The following is a 22,852-nucleotide window of genomic DNA, read 5'->3' on the forward strand; positions in this document are numbered from 1 at the left end:
AGTCTCCAGGAAATGTTCCGATTTTGTAAAACTGGGAAATTCTGATACAACCAGCTCCGATATAGAACCTTTCTTGGCCCTTTGTCTGGAATAAATTTCCCCTCTATTGAACAAGCTTTTCAGTAGTTTAAGCACTGTTTAAACAAGCATTTATTGTAATGGACGTTTCCATTCTTTTACAGGTATGTAAAAGACCTGTGGATTTTTAACATCCTGAAAATGCAACTAGTGTTCTAGATTGCACTCTTTTAAATCACTCTGTTACTACAAGCCCCTGTGGTGGAAGTTTCACTTTTCTTTTTAATTAAAACTGACAACTGCTTTGTTATTGTAAGCTATTATAACTTCACATTTTTATTTAAATGTGCTGAAAAATTAATTGCAAAGAAAATATAAACAGCATTTTAAGTCTTCATTATCTGGGTATATTTATTTTCTTGGATAACAATCAACCATTAGCATATTTTGGCAAGTTTTTGCTTTTCACTGCTTATGAAATTTCATAAACAAATTAGTTTTGCAGTTTGGTTGTGTTCTGTAGCTTGTAAAATGGTTCTTGATTTCTTGTTTGTTTTTATTATGTGGTAGCATAAGTTTGCAACAAAATCATATTCCTCCTCCTACCATTCCTTCTCCCCCGCCCCCCCCCCCAAAAAAAAGCATATGAGTATAAATTCATCCAGTTCTCTAAGAAATCGTGTGGACACAACTATGTTTGTCCCTCTCATTGACATACATGTGGAACCAACAGGAAATCCACTATTGTGAGCAGTCACTTTAAAGTTCCCAGTACAACTTGATTGTACTTTTAGTGTACAACCAAGCTGTAATTTGTCACCTGTATACTACAGATGCGCAAATGATGTAATAAAACGTAATTTTCTGATCCTCTGGCTGGTCACTTACACTAGGGTTCATTATTCATTCATATGTTTGTGTGTGTATATATATATATAATATAAAATACAACATTTATATCTTTCAGTACTGCACAGGCAGCACAATTTTAAACAGATGGAAGGGAGCTGTGCACACTTCAATTAAAATTGGACATTAAGCATCGTTTGCATCTTTAGCTCAATTTGCTTCTTCCCACAGCTGTAACTCCTCAGACTTGTTTTTCTTTTTTAGCCGTGCTTCATGCAGACCTGACATCTGCTGATTTTTTTGCGCTGTTCCTGCCCTTCTTTAAGGGTTTCTGACAGAGGAGCAGGTGAAAACTGCAACTCTGGCCTGACCGTTGTTAACCAGAAACTATATTCATTAGCAAAAAATTGACATGTCCCCTGCTGACCCTGGCATTCTATGAATGGTGTTGATCTAAAGTTTTCAAGGCAACTTCCAGGCGACATAAGGGATTGTCCACCGCCCTGATCTCCAGACCCAGTGTGCTGGAAAAAATAAGGAAACAATTAAATAGCTGCATATGGGAAACAAGCAAAAAAAGTACAAACCTTATTGGATATTGCTTTAATTTGATTCTGGGACGTTTTGCACCAAGGCTAATGCTGTGGGATGTGTGAATCTGCAGAGGCATACTACTTGGAGAACTCGAGTTTCAATGAGTTTCAATGAGTTTCTACTTGTAGGTAGAATCAGATCTTATCATTCTGGGACTCGCTTATGTCAAAAGTCCAGACCAGCTTTGCAGGTCAGCACACGTACATGTCAGACTGGGGGAAGTTGTAGTTCAGCTCGGGATGTTTTTAATAGTTGCTCAAAGTAGAGTTAAATGACATGATATAAAAACCCAAGTCTTATCTGCCCCAGGTTTTCTTCCGTAACTATAACACAGATGGAAATGACACTGTAGAAAGTATTCTACTGACCCAAATGATGCCTCCTTGCCCATACAGCTCAAAACTAGTCAGTTCACAATGTATCAAATACCTGAGTATAAGTGAATACCCAAAGACTATTGGGAGAAGGCAGGTGGGGGAGGGAGGGGCAAGAATTGCCCTAATGATGATTTACGGCTTATCTATACTACCATGGAAGCCTGACTGGCTCAGGGTCAATCTTCCAGGGTTCAATTTGACATGTCTAGTCTGGACGCATGAAATCAAGCTCCCAGGGGTCACAGTTGACCACTTTACTCCTCGTGAGATGTGAGGAGTAAGGGAGGTCAAAGGGAGACACTTTCCCATTGATCTTCCACTGTATAGACAGACAAGTTAGCTGAATGCAAATACATCTATTTTAGCTACTTAGTTGGCACAGCTAAAATTGCGTATCTGCAGTTGACTGTCATGGTCTAGTGTAGACATAGCCTTATACTCTGGGCCTGCAACATTGGTACAGATAATATTCTATTATGTTCCAGTATAAAATGGAGTAATTCCACCAAAGTGTTATTAACCCTCTTTTGCACACCTGTGACTGAAAGAAGAATCGGGTCCATTGTCTCTGATTTGTCTGAAGTGCTATGGACATTTATGATTTTGCATAAATAGCAAAACCAAAAAACTCGTTTATAGAACCACAGTGATTACAACTATAATACAACTCTGTAACTTTTAAAGATGTTTCTTAACAGTTCTCACTGCTTTTCCTTCCAAAAAATAAGGGTCCCAAGTGCAAAATCAAAGTTAAGTAAAAACAGGTGCTGCTGTCCATTTCACACAGAAAAATACTGAAATCATGACTACAATATTTAAGAAAATTTTTCATTGTTTTTTGCCAGCTTCATTATTGAATGTATGTATTTATGTATCAAATGTATTTTGAGCTGCCTCGTCTGAAAAGTCTATCATTCTCAATCCTGAGGATTGTTAAGGAAAATCATAGAACTTAGTGGACTTATGATATAGGTAACAAAAAATTAATATTTCTTTAAAAACCTTAAAAAATCAGCTTAAATTTAATTACAAGGATTTTCTCAGATTTTATGAACATTAGGTATTTTGTACAAATGAATGTTATTCCTATTCTTATTATCCACTCTTTAAACACTTAAAATATTTATATATTCCTAGAGATGAAATTATGACAATTTCTATACCATGCTGTTTCTTTCATAAATACAGTAAAGTGATCCCTTCCAATCTTATAGTACAGAAAAACTACTTCTGATCCTACCATTTATTCGTTAAGAAAGAGAAGTTACTCACCTGTAGTAACGATGGTTCTTCGAGATGTGTCCCCGTGGGTGCTCCACAATAGGTGTCGGGCTCGCCCGGCGCCGCAGATCGGAAATCTTCCAGCAGTTTCTCCTGGATCGCGCATGCTCCAGTGTGCGCCACCGCCCTGTGCGCCCCTGGCCGCGTGCACGATCCGGTCCCCGCCAGTTCCTTGACCAACCGCCTCGGATGCTCCTGAAAAACACTAGACAGAGATCCGAAGCGGGGAGGATGGGCGGGTGGTGGAGCACCCACGGGGACACATCTCGAAGAACCATCGTTACTACAGGTGAGTAACTTCTCTTTCTTCTTCGAGTGGTCCCCGTGGGTGCTCCACAATAGGTGACTACCGAGCAGTAACCCAAGTAAGGAGGTGGGTAATCGGTTTATGTGCAGCTTGCCCCTGAGAGGACTGCTGTCGACAGACGGGTATCCTCTCAGAACACCCAAGGCAGGGCATAATGCTTGGCGAAGGTGTCATAGGATGACCAGGTCGCCGCTCTACAGATGTCTGTTAACGCGATGCCCTTGAATAAGGCTGTTGACGCCGCCACCGCCCTGGTGGAGTGAGCCCTGGGCGGGGCCAGCAAAGGAGTCTTTCGAAGTTCGAAGCACATTGTTATACAGGGCACAATGTGCTTTGAGATTCTCCGGGAAGAGAGACCTTCTCCTTTTGACCAGGAGCAAGAGAGACTAGAAGCCTGTCCGTTTTCCAGAAGGACTTAGTTCTGTTTGTGTGGAAGGCCAACGCCCTCCTCACATCTAGGAGATGCAGGCGTGCCTCCTTGCCGGAGCTGTGAGGCTTCGGGTAAAACAAGAGTAAAACTATTGGCTCGTTAAGATTGGACTCCGGAGAGACTTTTTGGAACAAAGGCTGGGTGCAGCCTTAAGGTTACCGCCTCCTTTGAGAATACTGCGCAGTGCGGCATTGCCATCACTGCCACGAGCTCACTCACCCTGCTGGCTGACATAGTTGCAAGGAGGAAGGTTGTTTTTATCGTAAGGAGACGTATGGGAACTGTGGCTAATGGTTCAAAAGGCGGACCCGATAGCGTGCTGAGCACCAAGCCCAAACTCCGCAATGGTGGAAGCGGTTTCCGAGGGGGTACAGGTTTACCAGCCCCTTCAAGAACCTGGTAACGATAGGATGGGCGAATACCATGGGCCCTTCCTCTGTATGTCGAAAAGGCTGATATAGCGGCGAGGTGGACCTTAGCGAGGATAGAGAAAGCCTGCCTCTCTTGAGGTCCAATAAGTATTCTAATATAACAGGTATAGGAACGTCAAGGGGAGCTAACTGCTTGGCGGAACACCAGGCTGTGAAACAAGTCCATTTGTGCTTGTAAGTCCTCCTGGTGGAGGTCCTTCGGCTACATTCCAGGACTTGTTGTGCTCCCTCCGTACATGTGCTCCTTAAGGAGCTGAGCCATGGATTAGCCATGCTTGTAGGTGCAGACCTTAAGGGTGCGGGTGCACTATGGACCCTTGAGCCCGCGGGAGTAAGTCCGGCGCCACTGGTAGAGGGAGCGGTGGGCGGTCCGACATGCGCAGAAGCAAGGGAAACCATTGCTGCCGATCCCAAGCGGGACTATGAGTATCGTGCGAGCTGTCTCCCTTCCGACTTTGTGCAAGACCTTGCGGATGAGCACTGTGGGGGAAACACGTAAAGTAGGGAGCCCTTTCATGAAAAGCATGAAAGCGTCCCCCAGGGACCCCCACCCCACTCCTGCTCTGGAGCAGTGCTGGGGACACTTCTTTTTTTTTTTGTTGTTGTACTGGGTGGCAAACATATCGATCTGGGGAAACCCCCATGTACGAAAAATGTGCTGTAGCAGGTCGGAGCAGATCTGCCATTCGTGCGTGATTGCAAAGTGCCTGCTCAGCTGGTCTGCATTCACGTTGTGCGTGCCTGGCAAGTACAAGGCTTTCAACGTTATGTTGTTGGCAATGCACCGATTCCACAATCGGAGTGCCTCCGCACATAGGGCTCGGGATCGTGCTCCTCCTTATCGATTGATGTAGACCATAGTGGAGGTATTGTTGGTATTGAATCCCAACTATTTTGCCATGCAGGTAATCTCGAAAATGTTTGCAGGCGTTGAACACTGCTCTGAGCTCCAGTATGGATATGTGCAGTGTCTGTTCCGCAGGGAACCATAGCCCTTGCGTTACCTTGTCGCCGATGTGCGCTCCCCATCCCATGTGGGAGGCATTGGTAGTAAGAAAAGTAGAAATTTGTGGTTGGTGAAAAGGCATCCCCACTAGCAGATTCTCAGGGTTTTCCCACCACGCCAGGGATCTGCGCACTTCTGTTGTGGGCGACACCACCCTGTGGACAGTGTGGGATGCCGGTTTGTAAACACTTGCTAGCCAATGCTATGGGCTTGACGTGCAACCTGGCATTCCGTACCACAAACGTCTCTGCCGCCATATGGCCCAGCAGCTGTAGGCACGGTAAGATCGGCACCGTGGGGCTGTATGTAATAACTTGCACCAGCGAACTGATTGCGCAGAAGTGGGCGTCGGGTAGGTACACCCTTGCTGTGATAGAGGTTATGCGTGCCCCCTATGAACTCTATATGTTGTGTGGGTTTGGACTTCGACTTGCGAGGTTGATGACTAGGCCCAGCGAAGAAACGTGTCCGCTGCGATGCATATCATGCGTGAGACCTCTGCCTTCGAGGTCCCTTTTAGCAGGCAGTCACCCAGATATGGGAAAATAAACACCCCCTGTCTGTGCAGGTAGGCTGACACCACTGCCAGGGTTTTGGTAAGACGCTGGGGGCCGAGGAGAGGCCAAACGGAAGAACCCTGTGCTGGAAGCGCTCCTGGCCGACCGTGAAGCGGAGGAAGCGTCTGTGTGCCGGGTGGATTGTTATATGAAAGTAAGCATCTCGTAAATCGAGTGCTGCAACCCAGTCTCCATCGTCCAGTGCCATGAGTATCAAGGCAACTGTGATCATCTGAAACCGTTGCTTGCGCAAGTAATGGTTGAGGCCCCGAAGATCTAAGATGGGCCTCCGGTGTCCTGTTTTCTTCTCCGATAGGAAGCAGAGTGAATAAAAACCTTCCCCTGGAATTATTCCGGCACTCTTTCCTCCGCACTTGTGAACATAAGATGGGTCACCTTCTGCTTGAGCCTCGCCTCGTGGCAGCGCCCCTGAGGTGAGGCCTGGTGGGAGTCTTCGTCGGTGGAAGCGACTGGGAGGGGATCGCGTAACCGTGGCTATGATCTCCAGCGCCCATATGTTTGTGGTGATCTTTTGCCATTGGGAGTGGAACGGTCTGAGGCAATGATGGAACATGAGATGAGAGTGGCATTGAGCGAGGGTATTGATAGTGAAGCCCCCGACATACTGATCAAACTTGTTGCCTTTGAGGCCTGACCCGAGGGCGTACGGCTTTGGTGAGAACGTCGCCTAGGGGTTCTGTACTGTTGCCGCTATTGATAGCGCCCGTGGCCATAGCCCCGTTGATATTGAGCATGCTGTGGTTGTAAGCGTAGCGTCTTTGCTGAGGATAAAATTTTTCCCTCCTGTATGGGGGAGTATAAATGCCCGAGCTTCTAACTGTAGCTCTCGAGTCCTTACTGGAGTGAGGGACCGAGTCGGTTGAGTCTGCAAAACAGCTTTTGTGTATCAAAGGGAAAGTCCACGATCTTCGCCTGTAGGTCCCTCGAGATACCCGATGTCTAGGGCCAGGATTCTCTGTGCATGACCACTGCTGTAGCCGTTGAGCATGCCGCCGTGTCCGCCACGTCCAGGACAATCTGGACTCCCGTCTGCGATGCTGCATAGCCCTCTTGAACAATCGCCTTTAACACCGGCTTTTTGTCTTCGGGGAGTGAATCCTTGAGGGGAGTAAGCACGGAGTAATTATCAAAATTATGGTTTGCTAGGTGTGCCCATAATTTGCCATTCTCAATCGCAGGATAGGAGAGGAATATACCTTCCTGCCAAACAGCTCTAGCTTCCTAGCATCTTTGTCTGATCCCCCGATTTGTACTGAGAACCCTTTGACCTCTGCTGGGACGACCCGACCACCAAAGAATTTGTTGTGGGTGACGAAGTATTTCTTATCCGCTCTCCCATTCGTAGGCAGAACAGAGGCCAGAGTCTGCCATATAGTAATGGCTGACTCCAGAATGGCTTCGTCCAGCAGAATAGCAATTTTGGATGAAGCCGGGGGTCTCAGATTTTCCAGGAGTTTGTGATGTTTCTCCTGCACCTCTGCCATTTAAATGTCATGCGTGAAAGCCACCCTTTAAAACAGCTCCTGAAACTGTTTAAGGTCATCCCGGGGAGAGACATCCCCGGGGGCCATGGCCTTGTCTGGGGAGGATGAGGAGGAACCCCTAAGGTAAACCTCCCTTGAACCCTCGGGTTCCCGCGGGCGATGACACACTTGCTCGCTGGAGGATTGTGAAGGAAAGTCTCGGGGTTCTAAATTTAACTCCCCTTGAGACAACTGTGTTTCTGTCCCCGATCGCGAGCGCCCACGGGGGTATTGAGTGGCCGGGGGTGGGGACCTGCCCCTGGCTGCAGGCCTGTGGTTTATCTGTGTCCAGCCTGATAGGGACGACCATGGCAAGGGTCCGGAGATGGAGACCTGAACCACTCACGGGGTGTGTACCCCCGATGTCTGGGAGAGCAAGACCTCCATGGCGACACTGATAGAGGTGAAACTGGCTTGTGACAGTACTCCAGGGGGATCCAATCCCAGAAAATGGTGAAGGTGGCCCAAGCTGTGGTGACATCGGTTGGCGGAATGGAGAAGGCGGGTTTTTTTTTCCCCCTGATGGGCCGGTGGGGAGACAGGCCTTTGGTGCGGCGTGTGTATCACAGGGGGAGGGCTTGGTGCTAACAGCAGCGCAGCCCTGTCCAGAGATGGACTGCGGTGCCGGGTTTTTGATGTTGCCTTGCCCCTCCGCTGCGGGGCCGGCACCGCCCCCTCCCCTGCCGGGAATCTCGGCCCCGCTGTTAGCACCGCGCTCGGCACCGTCAGCTGCGGTGCTGCGCGGGTATCCCCCTCCGGTGCCTGCAGGCTCCGTGCCTGGCACCGCTGGTGCCGTGGGGGTCTGTGCCGCCTGTGATGGTGCCGCCGCCTGAGTATGCGGCCGGTAGCTGTGTGCTCTGCTCGTCCTGCTCACTGCAGATGCAGGGCAAGGATCGAGCCAGGGAGGGAAGACGGCTGGTAGCTGTGTGCTCCGCTCGTCCTGCTCGCTGCAGATGCACGGCAAGGATCGAGCCAGGGAGAGTTCCCTTCGTTTCTGCACTGGGCGGGGGGGGTGTGTGTGTCAGAGCACAGTGGGAAACGCAGCCGGGTAGCCTGCAATTCCCGCAGGCGTCGGATGCCTTCGCTACGCCCCCACGGAGGCCAGCATAGCTTCACAGTATGACTCACGCTGTGTAAAAACCTGAAGAGGCCATTGTGGTGAGTCCTTTATTGTTAAGAGGGTACTTAGCACTTAATCCGTGCCTTTCCTCCTCAAAGAGTGATCACTGGCCTGCAGCAGCTTTGTCTTTGCTTTCTCTCTTCTTCTTTTTTTGTTTAATAACCGAAAAACAACAAATTACACGTGGAAAAAAACCACTAAGTAATCTGACTCTGGCCTTAGCCTGAGCGGATTCCGTCTGCAGCCGATGGCGGTTGAGAAGGAACTGGTGGGGACCGGATCGTGCACGCGGCTGGGGGTGCGCAGGGGGGTGGTGCACGCCGGCGCATGCATGATCCAGGAGAAACTGCTGGAAGATTTCCGATCTGCGGCGCCGGGTGAGCCCGACACCTATTGTGGAGCACCCACGGGGACCACTCGAAGAAGCAACATTTTTAATGGACTGCCTGAAATTTAATGAAAAGACTGAGATAAAGCTAAGTATTTCATAACGCTTACCACATCATATTTTTTCCCTTAAGTGCCTTGTTTGTGACATGTGTGTTAGGTGTTTTCTAGGATATTTTTTCACACAAGACTAAAACTTTACACCTTCAGCACAGAAAAGTTTTATAACAGAAGCATACATATAAGCAAGTAGTTGCAGTCTTACCATTAGAAAAGAATAGCCTATCCAAAGGCTTCTCCAGTTCAGTGGGCATGGGGGAATGGACTGATCTTGGCTATGAACTGCTACAGCCTGGTCTGAGGCTTCACATACAGTACATCTGCTAATATAGGGTTGTATTTCATCTTCAGACAGAGGCATCATTGGTAAAGGAGCAGCGCTTGACAGCCAGTAGGACTTATCATTTCGATTGGCATAGTAACAAACTTGGTTGATGTTGCAGTAGACAAATGGCATGGTGTTGAATAAAGGAACACAGGATCCTCCCAGACCTAAAACAATTATAGATCCTGATAATCTAGCATCTCTCCATAGTCACTCAACAAACAGGCCATCCATTTAAAAAAAGTGGAAACACCAGGAAACGTTAATGCAAGATGTTAGATCTTACAGGTCTCCCAAAAGTGGTGATTCTTCCCTCTTTTTTTCCCAGTGAAAAGCACTGTAAATTCCACCCTCAAGACCAACCTGTGCACTAATATATTGTCAGACTATGACATTTTTCACTTGGCAGTTCAAAAATAATATTCGAGCTTACTTTGTTGCAAGCCTGATCAACTTTAAAAAGTCATTGTTTACTAAATCTTGATTGAATTATCAGTAGTCTCCCAAGATGGTGTTCAACACAGTGGTTATGTAAATAAGTTTCTTCTTGCTAATCAGTTTGCTGCTACCAGTACATTTAGTGGAGTAACAATTATGCCTGACTCAAGCTGCCATGTTTGCGGTGTCCATTGTGGACTGCACAGCAGTGCTGGCAATAGGGTGCCGTTCTTTGATGATGCTGGTAACGGCTTGGCGCTGATGCTCTGGCTGAGCTGGGACAGGGTCCTGCAGCTTAGAGTAGTTCAGATATTTGTAGTCAGCCAGCTTTGTTGTGTAGTTAGCCACCTGAAGCAGGACAGGGCCAGATGGGTAAACCTTTTAGCCCCCAGTGTCCCATTTCTTGATGGTCTTGTCATGGGGTGGGCGCAGGGGTGCGGGGGAGAGTCAAGCAAAATGACCTAATCTTATTACAGACTGCGTCCACCACAAGGGAGATGGGATGCGAGTGTAAATAGGGGCATCCTTAGATGTCACAATATACTTTTCATCCACCTGCTTGCTGGTAGGCATAATGGACACGGGGGTTTGCCAGAGCATTGGAGCCAGGTCCATTATAGCCTCATCCAAGAGACTTGGTATGCCATGAGGGCCACTGTTGCTCTAGTATCGGAGGGGTAGCCATGTTAGTCTGGATCTGTAACAGCACCGAAGGGTCCTGTGGCACCTTACAGACTAACAGAAAAGTTTTGAGCATGAGCTTTCGTGAGCACAGACTCACTGATCTGATGACATGAGTCTGTGCTCACGAAAGCTCATGCTCAAAACTTTTCTGTTAGTCTATAAGGTGCCACAGGACCCTTCGTTGCTGTTGCTCTAGATGAGACTAACGATGAGCAAACCATGGTGGAGGTGGAGGCAGGTATGGCATGGTGGGCAGTAAATCTTGCAACCCAGGATGTGCTGGACTGGAGTGCTATGAAGGGAATATGCTTGGGTGCTTGGAGCCATGTCTACCTGGCATCAGGGGACTAGTGTTGCAAGCACATGATGCTTCCAAGCGATGGGAGAGAGAAGTAGACAGCCTTGGAGAGTGTCAGTGCCAAGGGGACAATGCCAGGCCCAGGGTGTGTCTACCTGGTGCTGGCTCGGCCATTGTTGTCTTCAGTGCCAAGCGCTTCAGTGCAGAGTGCACCAACGGGTCACTAGCCTGGTGCCACTGCGGTGTCGTGGTAGTCTGCACCTGGAAGTGGGGCTGCGTTTCAGCTCTGGTTCTGGGAGGTGACACCGATCGGTGTGGAGATCGTGACTGGTGCCCCTTGTGGGCGGAGCTCGATGCTGAGGGTCACGCCACCATGTTCATGGGCTTACTGTCACTGGGCTTTACAGAGCTGACAGCTCTGCTGCAGAGTGTTTGCACCTCGGTTCCAAGAGCACTTGTTTGGGCAGTGCCTGTAAAGACAGTGCCAGCAAGCCCACAGCGGCTTTGCCCTCTGGCATGGCCCTTGGAGATGGTGCCAGAAGCCAGGAATGAGCCACGGATGGGTCTGGTTCTGTGGTGGGAGATCCCAAGGAGTCCAGGGGAAGCTTAGGTCCATTCCCTTAGATTTCAGCATTGAGTTCTTAGTGGGCAGCTTGTCCAGAACTGCTGCAGGGAGTTCTCCCAGAGAAAAGTTTTTAGCATATTGGCTCAGTCCAAATGGGCTGTTGCTGTCAGGCTGGGATAATGAACACAGGATTGTGTCTGGTGGCCCTAGCCCAGACACTGAATACAGGACACACGGCCATCAGAAACAGGCATGGTGCTCTTGTAGAATTTGCACCGCTTGAATCCCAGGGAGCCCAGCATGGTGGTGAAGTAGTCGCTAATAGTAATACCAACCTATCTAACAACAGCTGCTTTTTTGGTAGAACAGTTAAACTATGAAGAAACCAACTTGGACTGGGTAAACGGCTAACTAACTGAGTGACTAACTGCAACACCTCTTGTAGAGAGTTGCGATGCTCCGTCTACAGCCAGGGAGAGTAGAGAAGGAACTGAGGAGCCTGCACCGGACAGCACAAGGAGGTGCTACTGTGCATTTGCGGCATGGGAAAACTAATGCTATGGAAGAATATCCAAGCGCCAGCATGAGGACGTAATGACACCCAGAGAGGAGCACCCATGGGGACACTACTCAAAGGAGAAGTACAGGTGCAGGGTGGTGCTGCAGCACTCCAGGTTCTGGGCATCCCAGCCACATGCCCCCATTACCCAGAGTCCTGATTGCCAGGCCCGCTGTCTCCGGGATTTCCACTTCCAACCATGGGTCCTGCTTGGCTGCCACCCCTGCACCCAGGGGCTTGGCCGCCGACCCCAGGTCTGGCTTAGCCCCAGATTCTGCTTGGCTGCTGGCACTGCCACCAGCCCTGCATGCTGGGTCCCACCCACCTCATGGGCCCAAGATCCTGGCTGCCAACCCCAGATCTAAGGGCTGTGAGGGGAACAGATGGAGGCAAGGGGGGTGCAGTTCAGCACCCCCACTCAAAAATTTGTTGCCACACCACTGCTCCCTTCCTATATAAAGTGAGTCAACTATTGTGTAATAAAGCTAAATACAATATGCTGTAATACCTGCATCATTTGCTGTATCTGAGCAGCATAAATATGGCACAAAACATTTTAGGTCCGGAACTGAATAAAGAATGTCCATCATTTACTGCAATATTTACCAAGGTCTTGATTATGAGCTTTCTCCTGTCCTTCCAGATATAGCAGACTATACCCTGTCCACAATTTTGGCATTCCCTCTGGACAAAATGGTTCTGTATCTGACTGACTGTGAAGAACGAGCAGGAACCCACTAGCTGCTCTAGTTTGAGGCCCTGGTGGTCCTGGGATCCCAGCTTGGCCAGGTGGACCTGAGGGAGAAAAGGTAAAACAAAGATGATTGCTTGAACATTTAAATACTTCAGACAAGTGTTGCTTTTTTTTCGGAATGAAATTAAATGCTCAGTCATAGGTTCAAGGTTAAATGCAATTCACACTAAAATACAGTTCTTACCCAGAGATTGTCAAGGGCAGTACAAGTACAAGGAAGTTCATGCTATCCTGATATTTCAACTCAGCTCTGGTTTGGAGCATAGTTCCCTAGCAAGTCCACTGAATATTTTCAATGGTGTCTATCAGCAGTGTCAACCATGCCTCCTATTTTTTCATTTGCTGATCACTGTGAGGACTTTCTGGCATGGCCTTGATATGAACAAGTACGAGATGCGTAACATCTGTGAGCAAAAGCAGGTACCAGGAAGACCAGTGTGTTAGCAGAAGTCATATCTGAGATGTTGTTTTAATTACCTGCAAAAAGTTTTCCATTTAGGGTCCAACTCAGGAAAACAGTTCTATTCAGGTGTGGTGATAAGCACATGCTTACATTTAAAGTCAATGTCACTTAAACACAAGCTTAGTGTAATGGATTTAGCTACATGCGTAGATGCATTCCTTAATTGGAGTTGTGTTTTGTGTTAGTCTATCATCAGCATCAACCTGACACAGGTTTGCTGCAAAAAGTGATCATTCTTACCTTGTGGACCAGTGTATCCTTGTTCTCCTATCACACCTTGGTCACCTGGGTGTCCTGGTGAACCCACTGAGCCTTTTTGACCCAGCAAGCCAAACAACCCTTCTTCACCTTTATTTCCTAGACCAACAAAAAAGAAAAAAAAAAGGATGTATTTTCTCTTCATATGGCTGCCTATAAGGTTAAATACAGTCTAAACAGGTAGTGTACAAGAAACCTTTTAATAGCATCATGTACTGAGGCCTGCTTTACAATGCATTATCTAGTCATGTCCCAGATATTACTGAAGTACTCAAAATGAGTACATAAATATTACAGTACTTGGTACTGAGGGGGGTGAGAGTTGTGCCCCTTCCCTTTGATAATAGGGTTACATGCAGTGGTATGATGAGATCCCTATCAAAGTTTACAATCCTGCAGAGCTCTACAAAAAAATATCCACATGTCAGATACTGTGGTACTTGGCAGTACCTTTCCAAAGACAGACAGAATTTCAAGATGAACATGTTTCCTTAGAGATAAGGTCAGTTCTTACTAGCAGGAATTCTATGCTTAATTCTTTTCATGCTTGTATTAACCATTCACCCTTTGGAAAATGATTTTAATACCGTAAGACAATCTTCAAAAGTTTCCGCATTTTACTTTTAATTCTGAGAGACTCTAAACAGAGTTTAACAGCTTTTCAGTATCTGTTGCCTCTTTGCCAAAGTTCATGGGCATGGAAATATTTGTAATATCTATCAATAAAATTTCCAGTTTTCTTATGTGCCTGTGTAATTTTCCCTGCAGGAGTAAGATTGTCTCTTTTTCTATCTGTAAAAGCAAAAACATCATTATCTTCCAACACACTGGCATGATATGTATCACTGTACCACTTAGTTGTACAGAAAATGTTAAAAGATTTATAAAAATGAAAGCATTGTGGCCTGATCTAAAAGATATAGTAAACTGAACAATGCAGTAAAAAGTCTTTTGCTCAGTGACATTAGCTGAAAGACCAATCTGAGTATCTTCCTTTGGAAATATGAAGATATCCAGTGATACCACCATGAAAAACATGAATTCCTAAATAATTGCCTGAGTGTGTAGGATGTATCCCATTATCCAGAGCTAATTAAGAGACAACCTGCACATCTCTATCAGGTCATCCACTTTCCACCAGAATCATCACTGATTGTTTTACCTACCTTAATATTGTATCTACCAGAAAAAAGAAAATCACTGAATATCAGCTTCTTACATGATTCTTTTTAAATTCTTTCTCCAGCTGTTTCTCTTACGTTATAAATATTTCTTCATTGCCAAGCTCCAGCAGGCACAAAACACTGTAGAACTGCGTCCAACTCATTTTAGGGTCCCTTTAGGCCTATTAGTAGCATTACTCTGTTAATTATTACTCTTAAATTTCAAAGCACACACACTTAAATTTTTCCAAGTAAATTTTTGATGAACTTGGAGTAACATTGGTAGCATTTTCATAAATGCTACACAAGTGTTTGCTTGGCTTCCCCATTACATGATGGTCTCCACTCCTTGTTTTGGATTCAAACAATGCAGTGCCCATCAGCAGCCAGATTTCTCGGTCACTCAGCACGTTCATCTGCATGAAATATCTCAAAATTAAATTATGTTTCCAAAAGCCACTGTTGTGGTGTACTTCTCTATTTTTTCATGCAAAGCCTCAATAGTGAAAAGAGATTGTAAAGTTTTGTGTCTTAATTTAGATATAAAGAAGGAGCATGCACAAGACAACATGCAGTAACAAACTTCTCTACTCTGAGAAGCACTCTCTCTTATGAGCTAGTTGATTATTATTTTAGTGCAAACTCTAATCATTTTGGCACTAGATGGCAAGGAGTTTCAGTATAAACGGTAGAGCACTGTGCCCCACTGTAAGATGTTCTGAGATCAAGATCTGCAAAGCTTTCATTTTTCATATTCAGTTTCCTCTCTCCCAGTCTTATTCCCAAATGTACAAAACCGCAAAAGAGCTTGTCATGAACATACACATTTGTTATTTGTTATGGGTTCCATTCTGCCATCCTTTCGCAGGTTGCTTCCATAAATCTGCTTGCAGCATAAAAAATGCTTCAGCATGACTGGGGATACATTGTCAAATGAAATTTTATAGTAAGTACTGACTTACCTAAGTTTTACAGAAAAAAACCTAACACAATAGGGGTTGGGTTTTTTATTTCATTTTACTGACCAAGAGTGACATTTATTTGTTAAAATTCCAAATAAACCTTTTGCTGTCCTTTTGATGAACCTAGTCAAATATTGGCATATGCAAGAAGAGAAGGAAAAATGTGTGAAGCACTTGAGCAGAATATTAAACACTCTTCCCTTGTCGTCCTTTCCTGTGTACTTACCACAGTATTGCATGAAGGATGCAGAGAATACACTTTTCAAAGCTGAAAGTGCTCTGTTTGTCTTAAATTATCTGGCATTTAAATCACAAGCCTTACCTGGGGGTCCAGGGTAACCCTTTGGGCCAGGAAATCCTACAGGCCCTTCAGTTCCTCTTTGTCCTCTTTCTCCAGGAGGTCCTGGTATCTTGGGGCATGAAGAGTCCTCTGCTTTTCCTGGTTCACCAGGGTCACCTGTAAATATGCAATAAAATTAAAATAAAACAAATTGGAGCAAAAATCTGTGGGAGATCAACATTATCCTGTTAATGCTTTTTATATTCAAGTGCATTTCTGGGGAAGCATTCCAAAAACTTTCACTCATAAGACACAGTGTTTTAGCTTTTCTTTCAGACAGTGTCTGGCCGAGGATTTAAAGGTGTGTTGTTAGCATGAGCTAGCTAACATGATGAAAAGTCTAGTGCAGATGGTACTTTTCTTAATGTGTGCTAAACTGGTTGAGCTGAAGCATGGGAGGGACATAGGCTTTATCTCAGTTAACTGAGTGTATGTTAATGTATATACTGCCTTGTCTTTGCTATGAAGGCAGTGGAGGAAGTCTCTACATGCGACCTAGTTATAAAGACATAGGGGTTTCATCCCACATTACTCATTTAATTTCACTGACAGCCATCAGAGAATGGCTATAAAGTTTTTATTAACTTTCTTTTGCTTAATGTTGTTTATCATTTGCATTCTGTAATAAAAACAGTTGTCTCAAAGACTTATTGAATTGATTCAAAGTCAATGGGGCTTGATGTCTACTCGCACTGATCTGATAGCAGGACTGGGGTCTTGCTTGTTTGTCTTCTTCTAGAAAGAGGTCACTGTAACAGCAGATAAAATGAACTACAATAAACATGAAAAGCACTTAAGAGAAAACATTTGTATTTTACATGCTTGCACACAGAATTCTGTGTACATGTTTGACACTTTCTTGTATGGCTTTTCACAAGATTGCTGTGGCAGTGAACACAATCCAGCAATGATAAAATCTATTCTAATCTCCCCATTACACTCATCCCTCACTATAGGAGCACAATTGGTTCCCAAATTTCTGCTCGTAGGTGAAAACTCAAGAGCGATATTAAATCCCATTAAAATACATGTAGAAGTCACCAGTTTGTTCCAAGTGCTTGTAATTTGACATAAACCAATGGAGTTTAGGTACTTTTCTAATGTATTTGAATAGTTTAGCACCAGAAATAGGATGTAGTGTATATATGTAGAGCAGGGATTCCCAAACTATTGGTTGGGACCCAAACATGGGTCCCATTAGATTTGTTACAGGTCACCAGCTGGGCAGTTCCGAGCTGCATGTGGCTGCTAAAGAAGCCACTTGCAGTTTCTTAACACTGCTGCATCAGGCAGATATCTATCAATAGAGATAGCTGCTGCAGATAGCAGCTCTCTCTATCACTAGGGATAGCAGTTACCTTATGCCTAGGTGCTGAAACATTAACATTTGAGTTAATTGGTTTTACCAGCTGTTACCTGGTGGAAGCAGGAGTGCTGGGGGAGCCACCAAGCTTAGCAGCCCCAGTGAAGACACGGCAGGTGGAGGAGGAGGTAGTGTCTAAGACTGGGGAAAGTTTGGGGCTGCTGGGGGTGGGTGTAAGGCTGGGAGCGGTTTGGGGCTGCTGGGACTGTACGCCTGGGGGCAGTGTGGGGCTGCAGGGGGAGTCAAAAGCTGAGGGCAGTTTGGGGCTGCTGAGGGGTTCTAAGGCTGGGGGTGGTTTGGGACCTGGGGGCAAGTGTTAAAACCTGGTGGAGGGTGAGGTCTGCGGGGGCGGGACTAATACAGTAAACCCTGGAGTTACCCTGGGGTTGTTCCTGCAACTCGAATTTTCCTGCCAGGGGAGGGCAGCCAGGAACCACCAGGGCCAGGTCAGTTTCCCAGCCCCCAGAGTGGCAGGAGCTGGGAACCAGGGGCAGGCTGTTTCCAGTCTCTCCATGGCTTGTGGGACCTCAAAACTGATCAGCTCATGGCTAGTCAGTTCACGTTCCCACCATTGCAGGGGAGGGAACCAGGCTAGGAGCCTTCTCCTTCTCTTCCACCAGCCACAGGGCCGTCAGACAGCTGTATGTCTGAGGGAAGGGAGGGAGAAGGCTCCAGCCGCAAGGCTGCAGGTCTTCCCGCCCCCCAGCCAGGGACCCTGTGGCTTGCTCATATAAGCAGGGGAAGTTCACTAGTTTAGTGAACAAAGGTATGGATGTGTGTCCCTTGTGTTAGGGAGTACTCATAAGTACTCATTAAACGAGGGATGAGTGTACAACAATATTTGTCATTCTTAGCTTCCAACTATGTCTCTTCTATTCAGCGAGGGTGAGGTGTGCACAACAAAATCCTGGCATAAAGAATGAGCTTACCTCTGCAACCTGAAGAGTTCATAAAATGGAAAGCAGATCACACCAGCCATTACCAAGCAGGATGGAAAGAAATTTCAGGCATGTCAATGGGAAGAAGGTATGGAATGAGAACTGAAACAGTTTGTGTGACCTGACACTTCATGCTGACATAAATAATAACAGCAAAATATAAAGTACATGTTTTCAAAAACTGCTTGCAAACAAGTTTTCACAAGAACAAAAACAAATCCAAAATTAATGTGCTCTTGTAATAGAGGGATCAGCAACTTCCAGCATGGATGCCAAGACTAGCATGCGAGGTGGGATCTCAGTCCCCATGCAGCCTGAAGTTTGCTCAAAGCCTTGCTGCCTGTGGATTAACAAAAGACTAGCTAATGCTACCAACCACCACCTAAAATGCTAAAGCTCCATGTCTTAATTTATTCACGAACCTGTTGTAAGTAGGACTACTAGTGACTTTAAAAAGTATCACTGCACTCGACTGTACACAGAGGTCAAAAGGGCAAATTTTGGCACTCCACCTCGGAAGGGTAGCTGTCCCCTGTTGTAATACTCTGTTAAATTGTGAGGTGCTTAGTGTGATATGCAAACTCTTTTGACTGGCCAGTTGACACAGTGTCAAATCCTGAGATCCTTTCTCAGGGCCCTGCTTTTCATGTGAGGAACTCCCTTGGCTGTATCACCTCTGTCATAGACGCAAAGACTACTAGAACTGGAAGGGACCTTGACAGGTCATCGAGTTAGTCTCCTGCACTCATGGCAGGACGAAGCACCATCTAGATCATCCCTGACAGTTATTTATCTAGCCTGCACTCCAATGATGGAGATTCCACAACCTCCCTAGGCAATTTATTCTAGGGCTTAACCACCCTGACAGTTAAGTTTTTCCTAATGTTCAGCCTAAACCATCCTTGATGCAATTTAAGCCTATTGCTTATTGTCCTACCTTTATATGTTAAGATGAATAATTTTCCTCCCTCCTTCTTGTAACAACCTTTTAGATACTTGAGAGCTGTTATCACGTTCCCTCTCAGTCTTCTCTTTTCATGTATTTACATACCCCAAATACGCCCCTCTATTCTAGTTTTGTGCAAAAAGTAATGCATACTTGACTGAAGAAGGAGCAGGGACTGGACATGCTCCAGGAACCTATCTTTGGTAGACTGACTCTCTGCCTTTCATACAGCTATATCATGGAGATGAAACAGTTCCTTGTGGCACCACTCAGCTGCTACAGACAAGCCCAAAGGGCAGAGTTCTTGTAACATAGATAAGTAACAGTCTAAGGTTGCCATCACTCTCAGAGCTTTGGAGCCAAATCATGCCCTTCATCAACCTAAACTGAGTAAATGATTTTCAGGAAATTCCATAACTGGAGTCTCAGTTTTCTCATGCCCTTCCGGTTGCCTCTGGTAAAAGCGGGTCATCATGGCCTCAGCTTTTCTGCTACACTTCCTCAGTTTTAGAGTTTGATTCAGTAACTTATTTGGCATATGTAAAATCAGCTGAGTTAAAAACTACCTAAGGACCTCAGGATTTGGCCCATAATACTGCTAATGATCCTTCTTCCCCCACAAGGGTAGAAATTAGTACAGCACTCAGTAAAATAAGCATACATATGATTAGATGAAACATTCGCATTTTTTGCTAATTTCAGATTTGTATAACTGTAAAATGTGTTCTTTATCCTAAAATGTTTTAAAATTGGCAAATAAAATGTTACATTTTCCAGTCTTGAGAATCTCCTTTATTGATTTACAATGTGTTAATTCTTTCCAGACTCTTATTTTGACACAAAAGGCAAAGACTTCTTGCTGTATACTGGAATTCTTGATATTGTGGTATGCAATATCGTGGTTACTATACTACTGTGCTTAATGAACGTTACTTGAGAGAGGAAGGAAAGGAAAAGTCAGGGATGAAATACACAGCAAATTGCATCTGTTCAAATATGATACATTTTTGCAAAAATCCTAACTTGGCATGCTCATGCTGTCTGTTCTTGGAAGCTAGTGTAACTATCAAAGCAAAACAACCATTTATTAAATTTTCAGTGACTCAAAAATATTCTATACAACTGCAACTACTATTTTAAACCAGGCTTGCACAACTCAGGAAAATTTACCAGATTAGCCATAAACATCATCAAAGAAGACAACTTATTATTATAATACATTTTTTATCTAACTTACTCAAGAGTATTTCCTCATCCTGAGTGAAGACAGAGAATTTTATCAGATTGCTATAAACGCTTTCCATGTAAGTGAATTAAGATCAAAGCCAACACACACAGTATTTCATGGCAAAGAACAACGTGTTTTTCAAAAGTACCTGGGGGACCCTGAGGTCCAGGTTGTCCTTGAAAACCTTGATCTCCAGGTGGCCCAACAGGGCCAGGGGGACCCAGCAGGCCAGGGTGTCCCATGAGACCTTAAAAAAAAATTACATGTGTTTTGGTCACTGCTACACGCACTGAGCAGTTAAATCTGATGACCTCCTGTGATGCTGAAGGTACAGAAATCAACAGCAATGAGGTCAGACCTTAGGTTTCCTGACCTGTTATTGTGCTGTGTTACATAAAATGGCTTGGGGCCAGATTTTGCCCTCCCACAGGAAAACCCATCATAAAGCTTCCTGTGACGACTCCTGTGTGGGGAGGGCTGGTTCTGTGTACTCCATGGGCTCCATCTAAAGTAGAAGCATCAAACCCTACAATTCTTGTGAGTCTGCTTGGAAGCTCAGACCCTACCATACTGAAGATATGTGGCTCTGCAGTGGCTCCATAGCACCATCCAGGTTGCTGACAGCAATCCCAAGACCCAGGAGAGAACAGTCAATGGACACATAACCCATGCCCATGTGGATGGTGCTGTGCTGCTGAGAGTGCTCTTCTGGCATAGCCAAGGCTTTGATGTGTCCATCCAGTAGGGCTGTCAACTGTCTAATTGTGCAAACCTGAAGACCCTCCATTTCCCCTTTCTCTAGCACTTGCTCTCCCTGACACACTCTCTCACACACCAGGCTGGGGTAGGAAGTTGGGGTGTGGAGGGGGCTTGGGGTGCAGGCACTGGGAGGGAGTGGGAGTGTAGGAGGGAATGAGAGGGGCAGCACTTACTTCAGTCAGCTCCCAAAAGTGACCAGCACACTCCTCTGGCAGTGGCTCTTAGACTGGGGGAACCATGGGGTCCCAGCACATCACTGCATGCAGGCACTGTTCCTGGCAAATGGCAGCTGCCAAATCTGTGCTTGGGGCAGGCACAACATGCAGATATATCCCTCCAGGGGCCATGGGGAGGGTGGTGGCCACTTCTGGCAAGCAGCGAGGAGCAAGGGCAGGAAACCTGCCTTAGGGTATGTCTATACCTACTAGAAGAGCTACTTGATCGTGGTCAATCTTTGGGGGTTTGGTTTAGTGTGCCTAGTGGGGATGTGCTAAATCAAACCACCATGGCTCTACTGTTGACCCTTGTACTCTTCACTGTCATGAAAACTAAGGGAGGTCAACGGGAGAGTTTCTCCTGTTCACCTCCCACTGTGGGCACAGTCACAAAAACTGATCTACAGTATGTCAACTCCAACAACACAATTGTTGAAGCTGGAGTTGCATATCTTACATCGACCTTTCCACAGTGTAGACCTGGCCTTAATCCTGCTGTGCTGCCAGAGGCGATGGCCAGGTGCCCCCTGAACCTTTTAAATTGCTTCCTTTGCCCCTGCCCCTCTTGGCAGTCCTGGGAATGTCACAGCTTTTACAGCCCCTGGCACAACGATTTCAGAGGTGTCTGCTATCAGGGTTTGTCCCACCTTTAGTTAAGCAGTGAATCCCACAGCGAACATCAGTTAAATCAGATTATTTAATTTCCAGTGGAGTCCTCCCAGTTTGTGGAACAGTAGGTATCTACCTGGCTCCTTCCCAGACCCTCCTTTTCCTGCCCTAGCACCTATCCCGATGTGTGGATCCAGTGGCCACAGGAGTCTGATCCTCCCCTTCAGATGGCCGGAAGTAGATTCCCAAGAGCAGTTTTCCCTCTGCACATGGGTCTATGGCATGAGATCTGGCTCATAATTCTTACTATTTAAAATGTGATGACTGAGTATGCAAGTTCTCAAAAATGGGAAGTGAAAAGGATGTAGAAACTTAGAAGACTCTGCATGAAGACAGGTATTCACTCAAACAAAACTGGAAACTTTACATCATACCTTTTGGACCTTCCTTTCCCTGATTTCCTGGAAAGCCTTTGGCTCCTTGTTGTCCTGGCTGTCCAGGAATACCAGGTGCACCTGGAACACCAAATTCCCCTGGATCACCCTTCACAAAGATAGTATTTCCAGGAGGGCCAGGATTGCCAGGTAAGCCTAAAATAAAACAAAAAATGGTCACTTACCTTTGTAACTGTTGTTTTTCAAAATGTGTTGTTCATGTCCATTCCAAGTAGGTGTATGCACATTGTGTGCACAGTTGTCGGAAAGTTTTTTTCCCCCAGCAGCATCCGTAGGTTGGCTGTGGAGACCTGTAGAGTGGTGCTAGGAGAACAGAGCATATATACCACAGCTGACCTTGCTCAGCTCCTTCTTACTGGAACTACTCTTACAGAGGGGAGGCAGGCAGGTCTTGGACTGGATATGACCAACACATCTTGAAGAACAGTTACTAAGGTGAGTGACTATTTTTTTTTCTTCTTCCAGTGCTTGCTCATGTCAATTCCAAGTAGGTGATTTCCAACCAACTATAGGGAACGGGTCAGAGTTATCTATCAGCTGCCTGTAACACCACTGTGTCAAAAGCGGCA

General features: G+C 45.9%; 1 protein-coding gene across 1 annotated transcript in view; it reads right to left on the reverse strand.

Annotated features, from left to right (window-relative positions):
- Positions 1 to 674: 674 nt before the first annotated feature.
- COL4A4 (collagen type IV alpha 4 chain) overlaps positions 675 to 22,852 on the reverse strand; it is a 140,004-nt gene continuing 117,826 nt past the window's right edge. Inside the window, exons 38-44 of the mRNA XM_075004606.1 lie at positions 22,263 to 22,418; positions 20,394 to 20,492; positions 15,753 to 15,887; positions 13,288 to 13,404; positions 12,437 to 12,625; positions 9,167 to 9,453; positions 675 to 1,391 (exon numbers count right to left, since the gene is read on the reverse strand). Coding sequence (XP_074860707.1) covers positions 1,128 to 1,391; positions 9,167 to 9,453; positions 12,437 to 12,625; positions 13,288 to 13,404; positions 15,753 to 15,887; positions 20,394 to 20,492; positions 22,263 to 22,418 — 1,247 coding nt within the window. The 3' untranslated portion in view covers positions 675 to 1,127. The remainder of the gene's footprint in view (positions 1,392 to 9,166; positions 9,454 to 12,436; positions 12,626 to 13,287; positions 13,405 to 15,752; positions 15,888 to 20,393; positions 20,493 to 22,262; positions 22,419 to 22,852) is intronic.

Source organism: Carettochelys insculpta, chromosome 10 (genome assembly GCF_033958435.1).
Source record: "Carettochelys insculpta isolate YL-2023 chromosome 10, ASM3395843v1, whole genome shotgun sequence".
Classification (NCBI taxonomy): Eukaryota; Metazoa; Chordata; order Testudines; family Carettochelyidae; genus Carettochelys; species Carettochelys insculpta.